This window comes from Acartia tonsa, chromosome 13 (assembly GCF_053477335.1).
Source record: "Acartia tonsa isolate MP-2025a chromosome 13, ASM5347733v1, whole genome shotgun sequence".
Lineage (NCBI taxonomy): Eukaryota > Metazoa > Arthropoda > Copepoda > Calanoida > Acartiidae > Acartia > Acartia tonsa.
This window is the reverse complement of record NC_137272.1, coordinates 7,535,011-7,546,477: the sequence shown is the minus strand read 5'-3', so window position 1 is coordinate 7,546,477 and position 11,467 is coordinate 7,535,011. Positions and strand designations below refer to the sequence as shown.

Sequence of the window (11,467 nt, the reverse complement as noted above, 5' to 3'; positions counted from 1 at the left end):
AGAGGGGACATTAGTCTGTAAATTTTTACTGGTACCCAAAGTTTTATCACCACGTGGTCTTATTCGGTGAGTCAAAAACTTTAGAGATTTTTATTAAATTATAATGGTTAGCTTTTAATGTTATTTTTTTAACAAGTAACTTTAATCTATAGAGGGGTTATTTTGTATATCACACTTTGGGATGTATATCAATTTATTGACCATAGTCTTATCCCTTAAGTTCCCTGGCGTTTGACACCTCAACCCAAATCACAAAATATAATCTTGAAACTAATCTTGAAAATAAAGTAACACCGCTATATTCCATATCAAATCAAACAAAATATCAGGGTTCTGCAGGGATAAGACAATTGATGATAAATTGATATATACCCTCAATTAGGTTAACAACTTTAACCCTCCTGTAGATAAAAATCATTAGTTAAAACATTGGACAGTGGACACTACGTATTTATGTCAACGAATAAAAAAACTCGGCCTTAAAACTTCCATATCGAATCCAACTACAGGCGTGCAGAAGAAGGATGTATCAATCCCTTAAACTATCGATGGAAGAAATTATTCTTGTTTTTTGTTGACAACTTTCAAGCAATCAAATCCTTTGAAAAATGGGTTGAAAATCTGTCAAAAGATCTCAACCAATTTGAAGCGGCAGTTCGTGAAAAAATATTTAGTATTTATAAAAATACTATCTTGATGCTTTTTTTGTTTAGGTTCGGTAAGTAAGGGTTAGGAGAGGTTATTACCCTGCCAGTTTAAAACCTCTGCAATCACTAGGGCATGCTTTAAAAAATATTAATAAGGAAGGAGAGAGGTAACCTTTTCGTAACGAAATCTGTACACTTTCTAGCTAATAATATGGCTGGGTTTCGAACCTTCCACGTTAAGTTTCTTAATTTTGCTGATCTAACAATTACCTCTTCTATAGATTAACATTATTGGTGAAAAAGTTTAGACAATATTAGTTTGTATAACCGTATATCCTTATAACATTTAATCAAAAAGCTTAGCTAACGAATGAGAGGTCGTGTTTAAAAAAAACATTGGGGGCCAGTATTATTTACAGCTCATTGACCCCCCCCCCTCTATCGTAGTGAATATATGAATCCTTTAAAACTGACATTAATTAAGGTTTTTTTTCTACCATTTTATATCCGCTTGATTAGAACCGGTTCTGAGCCAAAATGAAAAAAACATGTATCGTATCGCATTAAAAACAATTTTCAACGAATAATATAATAAAAAAATATACAATTAATGCCAGTTTTGTTAGGCCAAGCATACGACCCCAGGGAGACAACAAACTGGAATTAATCTTAAAATTTTTTATTTTACTATTCGCGGAAAGCTCTCTATAATACGTAATTATGGACAAACTTTAATTATAAAGTAGCTAAATTATTCAATAAATCTAGAGAAAAATATTGATTTTAATACTTTATTATGATATATTTACACTGAGATTAAAAAATAATAATACATGAATAAGTTTTACATTAATACCAGGAAGGGAGAGGACAGTGGACGATAAATTGATCTTCTCCCGAAATAATTAGTATTTTGGGGGATGATTGGAAAAATATAATAGATTATAAAATTAATCATCCCCCACAATTTTGTCCGAAAGATTTTGGAGGAATATTAATTTATCGTCCATTGTCTTACCCCTCTGATTAATACAATACAATTATTAGTAATTTTACAAAATATTTTATTTTTAACAAACTCTAAGGAAGAACTTTTTGAAATAATATATTTTAGGCCCTATTAAAGATTTTAAAAAACTATTGTAAAAAATGTTTTTGGTTTAATTTACATTTGGCAGTTTAATATTTTATACAAATTTTCATTGTTATTTTATAATTTAAATCTAATTAAAATCGAAAATTAGTTTTAGAATTATAAAATAATAACCAAAATAATTTTGAGCAACTGTATGTGACTTAGAACTTTAATATTTAGACTATTTTATCATAAATGCCCTATAAATAATAATAATATTTTTGACTTATTTAATACAGTACGTAACTTAATTCTATTTTATATAATTTTAAGAAATAGAAAAGCAATATTTAAATTTATAATTTAACAAAAAATTCATTTGATTTTAACTTATTTTTATGTTATAATAAATCTTTCATTCTTGCCTTTTACTTTTAAACTGAAGAATTGCAATTTCTAAATTATTCAATAATCACACACCTATCCTTTCATAAAAAGTAGTAAGGTTTTTTTTTGTCTAAAGTTTAAGGTCTAAATTACTACTGAACCAATTAGGATCTCATTTTAGGTAACCTTCACATAGGTCCCTTAATGGTTTAAGGCTGTTTTATATTGTTCCCAAACTTTCTTCTTTTTAACTCAATATTAATCTGGGCTAATAAGAAGCCTCACTGGAAAGGAGAACCTTATAGGTAAAGTGGATAGCGATATCTTAAGTTAGAGTTAGACAGAAAGACAGGCATGATACTTTTATATATATGTTTTGTTGTGCTTCTTATTGACCTAATTGTCCTTTTTAACAGAAAAATTTCTAAAAAAAACAGCAATTAAAATAAAACTTGTGAATTCGGTTGCTTAGATTAGCATAATACCATGAGATTTAAGTTTTTAAATTATTTAAATTCAACATGATTATACATAAAGCGAAACTTTTATTTACTCGAAGGAAAAGTAAAACTAGGGTTATCAAGGGAATAAAATACTGAAAATGCAAAACTAAATTTTTTACTTTACATATCAAGGTGATAGTTGCATGAAGTCAATTGAACAAGTTTAATTGCAAGCATAAATAACACAAATGCCATCTAACATATAAAATTTTTCAAGTCTTGATATTTTAAAAACCCAGTAGAAAACCAATAGAAAATTGAAAAGGAGTGGGAAAGGTGGGATGAATGGAGTGAGCTAATCAAAAGTAAAAAATTGTGTGGTACATTTTAAGTATTTTAGTTGTTTGATTATTCTAATTCCTTCGAGTGCTTAAAAGTTTAACTTTATTTATAATCATGTATGTAGGTAGGTGTGTGATTATTTTAAATTCCCTGATTATCTTGAGTGTTGTATCAAGTCAGATTCATTTACTTGCGGCCTAAAAATAGATTAATTTAAAGTCATTTATTTAGCTTTGTACGTCCATCTGTCCGTCCGTCCGTTCACTCAATCACCAATATAATAGGGAATCAAAAAAATTATCCAAATTTCATTCTGTAGACTTTAAGTACTAGAACAAATGCAACCTTTATTTTTCGACTAATTTTTAAGACTTTGTGTTCAAGCACAAAATGCCGCTAAATAGTTATGCTTCTAGCAGACGCATCTTATTAGAATTAATCAACACAAAAACCAGCAGACAACACAGTTCAAGATGAACAAAATTTTATCTATCTATCTATCTATCTATCTATCTATCTATCTATCTATCTATCTATCTATCTATCTATCTATCTATCTATCTATCTATCTATCTATCTATCTATCTATCTATCTATCTATCTATCTATCTATCTATCTATCTATCTATCTATCTATCTATCTATCTATCTATCTATCTATCTATCTATCTATCTATCTATCTATCTATCTATCTATCTATCTATCTATCTATCTATCTATCTATCTATCTATCTATCTATCTATCTATCTATCTATCTATCTATCTATCTATCTATCTATCTATCTATCTATCTATCTATCTATCTATCTATCTATCTATCTATCTATCTATCTATCTATCTATCTATCTATCTATCTATCTATCTATCTGTCCATCCTATGGGGGGAGCTCATAGAGGGTGTGAAGTCCTGGAGGAGACTTCTGGATGATCAGAGGATTCTCAGGTCTTTATTTTTCTTTCTATATATCCATTTCTCTATCTATCTACCTATCTACCTATCCATACCAATGGGGGGAGCACCATAGAGGGTGGGAAGTCCTGGAGGTGGCTTCTGGATGATCAGAGGATTCTCAGGTACGGGGTACTCATAGCCAACTTTCTCTGTTGTGGTTGTAGTTGTTGGGACTGGGGTTGTCTCAATAACCTAAAACACAGCGATCTTAAGGGATAAGACAATTAATGAAGTCTTCTGGAGATTAAAATTTATAGTTGAAAAGTTTAGACGCCAAATCTAACAAAAGTCAGGACCTCACTACGTCATTTTACTGCTGCTATGTCTGAGGTGTGACATTTATGCTTATAGTAGGAAAGAAAACATGCACGTTGAAAGTCTTAATCAAAAGAGAAAGATAGAGATCTTCTATTATAGTAACAACTAGCCTACAGCTCACGTTGTTCACTGGTCTGTAATGTTCTTGAGAATATTAAATATCCGTACTGGAAAGGTAGAAGGCTGATGCAAATATTAAGGTATAAAATCCGATGTATTAAGAATTCAGGGTTAAGACAGAAGGCTTATTTTATGTTTGCTGACCAATGCATGTATACTGTAAGAATAATATTGTCTGTCGGTCTATCGGTAATGCTCTTAAATAATTTTCCCAGCTTTTATCAAAGATATTTTTTGTGTAAAGATTCAAATACCACTAAGTATCATTACTCAGTATGCCTGTCTTTTGTGCACCCTTTTTGCTTTCATTTGCTTTGCCTTTTATTTTTTTAATTCAAGAGCTTCTATTGTTATGGATTTTGTCATCCTTTCTGTTAAATGTTAGTAGCGAAGTCAATAAATTTAAATTTAAAAAGTTTTACTTTCTGTCTTAAGTGCTCTGAAATAAATAAAATTACTGTAGGAGAAATGTTTATTTTCCCTTCTGCTATTTAATATAGAAGGTTTAATTTTTTGGAAAGCAATGCACTTCTGTACGCCTATAGCTAAAATATTTGTTTTGGATTACATTTTTTATCAAGACTATAATGGAACATTTGCAAAATTCATTTTCCACTGTTATTTAGAAGCGAATCTCATTTATAATTCAAAATGTCTGTCCGTTCGTCTGCTGTTGGCTGGGATTAGGGGAAAATGTGATTTTCTCATTTACTAATCAATGGCTGAAAAATTGTGTAAATATTCCCAACATAGCTTGCCAGTATGGACCTCATTTATTGGTCAGTTTGAAAAGGGATTGTATAATATTAATGATCTATTTCTTGTTAAAAGCAAAACTTTTCTACAGTGGGGGTTGGTCTGTCCATCCGAATATCCCTAACAGATAGTTCTGATTGTTAATTTAGGCATATTAGAATTGTCCTATTGAATTCAAACTCGACAATAAAATTTTGGAAACTGTTATGTCCTCTCCCCTAATTCTCTCTCGTTCTCTCTCTTTCTTTCTCTCTCTCTATCCCCTCGTTCTCTCTCTCTCTCTCTCTCTCTATCCCCTAATTCTCTCTCGTTATCTCTCTTTCTTTCTCTCTCTCTCTCTCTCTCTCTCTCTCCCTCTATCCCCCTGTTCTCTCTCTATATATATCCCCCCGTTCTCTCTCTCTCTCTTTTCTCTATCCCCTCGTTCTCTCTCTCTCTACCTCTCTCTCTATCGATCCGTTCTCTCTCTTTCTTTTAAAAATATTAAGTTGCACATAAAGATTACGACTTTAAGGTCTTATTTTATAATATCTGTTTAACTGATTTATTCAGTAATTTTTTGTTTTATCTATATTTAATGTAACAATACACGATATAACATTTTGCCTCATTTTTTTAACATTTTTAAAAGAATATACACCTAATATTTTTCATTTCAAATTTTCGTCCTGAAAGGGTTAAAATGTTTAGTTTAATATCAGACCACATTACGGGAGTGTCACACGAATCAATTTATATTAAAACTAAGTTTTCTTAGATTTACTATATTATAAATTTAAATTTTCTGTGTTATAAATAGAAATCAAATACTTCAATGTTATTCAAATAGCAACATGAATTAAAAAAACTGAATTAATGATGCTAAAAGTAGAATAATGGGTCTTATCGTTCTGGTCAATGAGAATTTAATAGGGATTATTGGAGCACTATGAGTTTTTAACATTCTTTACTTGGAGAATTCGAGCTCGATTATAGACGTTTATTTCCTATATAGATCTGTCATGGATCTTGATGCAATACCGCAGGCCGTTTTGTACATGTTAAAAATTAGAAGATTTCATTGAAAAAAAGTAATCGCAAATATACTTAGTAAATAACAAGCCGTTATTCACTCGACAGGGGGAGCATAGGCCACTGACAATTTGTCAGTGTTTCTGTAACAATGTGGCTTTTAATGTAGAGTTGTCAGCTTAAAGCGTCCATTTTCTATTATAGGCTCTCTTAAAAATATTTGACTATTTTGATTAAAGTAGTATTATTTAACACTACTAAGCTTTTATCCATGATTTCACCTATTTTCTTATTTTGCGCAACGTTTGATGTAATTGTAATTGTATTTTTTGAAGAAAGTTTACCTGAGGCTGCTGGGCTGACTCGCTTTCAATTGGGGGAGGTTGGGGGACAATGGGGGCAGGTTTTGGTCCATCAACACAAGTATCAGCACAACCATCGAAACAGCACAGCCCGTTGTTGGGACAATCTGTATCTGTGAAACCTAGATAGATAGAAAGTTAAATAGAAAGATAGATAAGTAGATAGATAGATAAATACTTAGATAAATATATTTAGGGAGGTCCGATTTTGAAATTGGAGTGTACTACCAATAATTACTGTTTAAATTTTATACAAGAAACCCAAAAATCGAGAAAAAAAACTCGTCCAAGGAGAGGAGAGAGGGTCGCCAATGCATTAGTAAAAAAATTTACCTTCCCGAATTTGTAGTAAGGGCTCAGCTACTTATTACATTAAAAATTAAAAGTTTTTTTTAAAGTTATGTAAAAAGAAAGAATAATATTATCCATTAACACAAATATAAAAAAAAACTAGGCTAAAATAAAATATCTGGATGTACGGAAGTACAGACTCTAATCAAATAAAAGTTTTTTAAAAAGTATAGATGTTTGAAATTAAGAACAAAATTTACAGTCAAATAGAACAGACATTATCTATATGACATAATACAGGGCTTCAACGGATTCTTAAGTGAAGTGGGATGAGTCGACCTTCCCTTTTCCAATTCAGTTTAGTTTTTTTTTAAAAAAAACTTATGGAGGCTATTTTTTCCAAAGGTCATTTCTCTTGGGAGGATAAATAAAAAGCTTCACTGTAAGCGACAACTATATTTGATCCAGCGGTTATGCAAGATCTTACTGCAAGCTACTTATTTTCGCCACCATATTTTCTGTTTTTTTACAAACATTCGCCGTGCATAGTGGACCTTTGTGCTTAGAGATTACAGACAAATAACTTTTAGAGTAGCTTCGCTACTAACACGTTAAACTAGGAATAAATGACTTTTTATCAAGAAATGTGTCAGATTCTAGTGGCAATTGAATATGATATTATTTTTATTACACCTTTACCTCAGTTATTTTAAGCATAAGAATCTTTATCTATTCTCAAGTATTAATGAATACAAAAGTATAATATAAACTTAAAAAATCCTCTAATGCTTTATGCCGGTAAAAATCTGTGAAACTTTTGATTTTATTTTAGTATCACAGTGCAACGTAACACATTTTATTACTTATCTTATTTGTTAAATCATATCTATCTATCTATACCTGGTGACCAACAGTTAAAAACAGAGCACCAACACACTGGTCTCCAGACAGAGATGAACCTATCTATCTATACCTGGTGACCAACAGTTAAAAACAGAGCACCAACACACGGGTCTCAAGACAGAGAAGAACCTATCTATCTATACCTGGTGACCAACAGTTAAAAACAGAGCACCAACACACGGGTCTCAAGACAGAGAAGAACCTATCTATCTATACCTGGTGACCAACAGTTAGAAACAGCACCAACACACTGGTCTCCAGACAGAGATGAACCTATCTATCTATACCTGGTGACCAACAGTTAGAAACAGCACCAACACACTGATCTCCAGACAGAGATGTATCTATCCATCTATACCTGGTGACCAACAGTTAGAAACAGCACCAACACACTGGTCTCCAGACAGAGATGAACCTATCTATCTATACCTGGTTACCAACAGTTTGAAACAGCACCAACACACTGGTCTCCAGACAGAGATGAACCTATCTATCTATACCTGGTGACCAACAGTTAGAAACAGCACCAACACACTGGTCTCCAGACAGAGATGGAGCTGGACAAGAACCTAAATATTGATTATAGGTAAAGCGCAGAACTATACTAAAAGTATTTTCTTTAGTATATGAAAACAAGAATTAAAACATCCACAAGCATTAAGTAGCGGTGCCAAAAAAATGATATAAATACGGACAAAGTAGTTTGAAGAGCAGATATTCAGTGGTCATATATCAAGTATAAAATAGAAAATAGCTATTAAATTAATAAGATTTATTTTGTTAGATGTGATTTAATATCCGCGGTCAGCTGTCTATAATACGATGCGATAAATAACTATCAAACCTGCGCCGGCATTAGCATCGCCGCCATCACCGCCCTGACCGCCGAAAGCGCCCTCAGCACCGCCGTACAAACCAGATGCAGCCGCACAATCTACATTGTACCTAGACACGTAAATAAGATTATTAATGAAATTTCACAAAAAAAATCCAGCTGTATATTTAAAAAGTAGTCGATGAAATGTAGTTTCTCGCAAAATGTATGAAACAGACTTACAGACAGACATTTCAAATTAAAGAGAAGATACATTTTTTAAAAAGTTAAGAATTAACAAGGATGACAACATTAATAAAATCCAATTAAACGGTAGAATATTAAAACTTAATAAGGCATAAACAAATTTGTACATAAACATGTAAATTATAAAAAAAAACAGGATTCTGTTTCAGTACATACATACATTTATAGGACTTACTTTAAAGATGCTTTGCATTTAATATTTTACCTTGTTGTCCTAGATATCATTGCTTTAAAAATATGTTTATTATGTTTATTACATTATGTGAAAATATGATGTCAAAAAAGTTAAAATTCAGCAGGTTTTCTTTGGACAAACGGACTTTTTGGTAGCCATTATAGAGTTGCTACGCTTTCTAAGCCATACCTAGCTGTTACAGGAATCATTATTTAAAGTTTCAAATCGCTATGACGATTTTAACATGCCTTAACCAACCAAAAGAGCTAACCGTTACGTACGAACAAATGGACCCTAATCATAGAAAAGCTTCGGTAAAAAAACTTACCACCAATCACAAGTGAATATTTCTTGGTTAAAGATAGTTCCATTTGGACACAAGAAAGAAACTGGGTACAAGTTGGCTGGGTCAATAGCATCCTAAATAGAATTAGTTGTTAGTCATCTATTTTAAACTATATGTATTATAAATAGTCTATAGTATGTATTTTATATAGTCTGTAGTATTTATTAAATTAATATCTAATTTTTTTTTTATCTTTATCATTACATTTTATTTGTAAAATACCAGAATGATTAAAATTATGAAAGAAGAAACCTACCTACATTAAATATTTAATAAAATTTAGCAAAAAAAAATTGTATTGTCATAAAAAGGATTATATTAGATTATGATAGATCAAAAAATGTATTTATTGTATGACTTACAATAATAGTTATTTTTCCCATTGTATTATAAATATTTTGCCTTTGAAATTTGTTGTAATAATTCTCATGGTTTTTATGTTATTATTCAGGGAAAATTGTCTATAATATGTTCCTAATTTTTTAGTATGGGTCGAAACTGGTTATGATCCAACAAATATTATTTGGTCAATCTCGAAGACATACTGAAAATTCTTTAAAATTAAAGAAATGTTTAATAATACTTTTTCTTCAAAAAATCTTTTGATAAATTCTGTGAAAATCCTATAATCTTTTTACATGATATTTTAAGGAATTTATGAATCTTAAAAATTTTAAGTTTTATATAAATTATTTATAAAAGATTTAATTGTCACATGGTTAAAATTTAATCTCAATTCTTTTTACAGTTCCTCTTAAATTAAAGCTACTCCAAACTGCAATTACTTCCGCAAATGCAACGGCCCCCATTTAGATTTAGATAATCCCGGCTGTTTTTTTTCTTCAAAATAATTAAGGCTGTCTTACAGCTGCAATAAAACAACAGAGAAGTTATTTATATTAAAAAAAATCATGCGAGTTGAAAAATTCATAAGTAAATGTTTAAACTTGGCAGTTTATGTGTTTTAAAAGTTGTCGTGAATATAGGTATTAAAAAAGAAAATGAAGTAGCGGGTTTCGTTCTATTTTCACAGTAGCTTTTCTGCTATTCCTATATAATCGGGGCTCTAACCCTGCAGAGCCAATTTCCTAACACGGCGGTGCAATCAATAACATTTACCTAACCTAAAATAAACTGTCAAAAGCTACTGTGAAAATACGACGAAACCCGCTACTGTGTTTACTTTCCATGATTCGACAGTTCTGTTTGATTTAAAGGTCTGGGATCTTAATGGAGAAGACAAGGAGAATACTTTATGTACATGTCCAATGATATTGAACAAAATTGCCCATTTGGTGGATTAAGGTAATTAGTTGAAAAGTTTAGACGGTAATAGTTTAGAACCATTTAGAACCAAAATTCAATAAAAGAATCCAAAGTGTCAAAGACAACGAATAAGAAAACATTGTTATAAAACTTTGGTTACCATTGTAATTTAAATTCCAATATCCCCTCCCTTCCTCCCTTTCTTTATTGATTGATTGCTTAAAAATTTAACAACTTGCTTAAATTTAAATATTAGAGATAATCTAGAGACACACTCTATAAATCAGTCAAAAGAAGAACAGTGGTGTTACATACCAGACATGTCATTGGTTGAAATTGTGCACAAATTTTGTTGTTGTATAACTCGAATGCAAAAAATAAACTAAGTTGTTTTTCTGCTTAGATTTCCATTTTAAGTTTGACGAATTATGGGGTCAGATTGACCATCTAGATATAATATGTCTATTACTTTAATAAAGAAGTGAAATCTATTGGACCACAAGAAAATTTCTTATTTTCGTCATGTAATCTTTGTGATCTTGCAAAACTAAAAAAATATTTTTTTTTTTTTAAATTGATAAAAAGTAACAAAAAACTGTAATACAGTTAAAATGCGAACTCAAAAATGCCATATACAGTAAATGTAATATTTAATAGGAATTTATTGAAGCCTTTAATCATATAATATTATTTAGAAGCTACGCTGCTGAGTGTTAAATCAATAAATTTTGCGAAAATGTATTGACTCTATGAAGGTTTCATGATCATAATTAAATAATTCTTTTGATTGTAATAATCTCATATAAATGGATGTAAAATATTTGTGGATCTTATGACATGGGAAAATTTGTCGTGATTCAGCTTGCTAATATGAACCTCATTGATTGGTCAGTTCTTTCATCCAGTAGGATGGGAGGGATGGTGTAAAGACTGTGAAAGGGGGTATAGTTATTTTAGCAAGATGTGAGCATCACTTTATGAGAGTACAT

General features: G+C 30.8%; 1 protein-coding gene across 1 annotated transcript in view; it reads right to left on the bottom strand.

The window, feature by feature from the left end:
• Positions 1-1,424: 1,424 nt before the first annotated feature.
• The window catches only part of LOC145304015 (uncharacterized), a 60,159-nt gene continuing 50,116 nt past the window's right edge, over positions 1,425-11,467 (bottom strand). The window contains exons 5-11 of the mRNA XM_080145768.1: positions 9,195-9,286; positions 8,455-8,555; positions 8,111-8,179; positions 6,399-6,538; positions 3,903-4,041; positions 3,047-3,091; positions 1,425-2,180 (exon numbers count right to left, since the gene is read on the bottom strand). Coding sequence (XP_080001894.1) covers positions 3,081-3,091; positions 3,903-4,041; positions 6,399-6,538; positions 8,111-8,179; positions 8,455-8,555; positions 9,195-9,286 — 552 coding nt within the window. The 3' untranslated portion in view covers positions 1,425-2,180; positions 3,047-3,080. The remainder of the gene's footprint in view (positions 2,181-3,046; positions 3,092-3,902; positions 4,042-6,398; positions 6,539-8,110; positions 8,180-8,454; positions 8,556-9,194; positions 9,287-11,467) is intronic.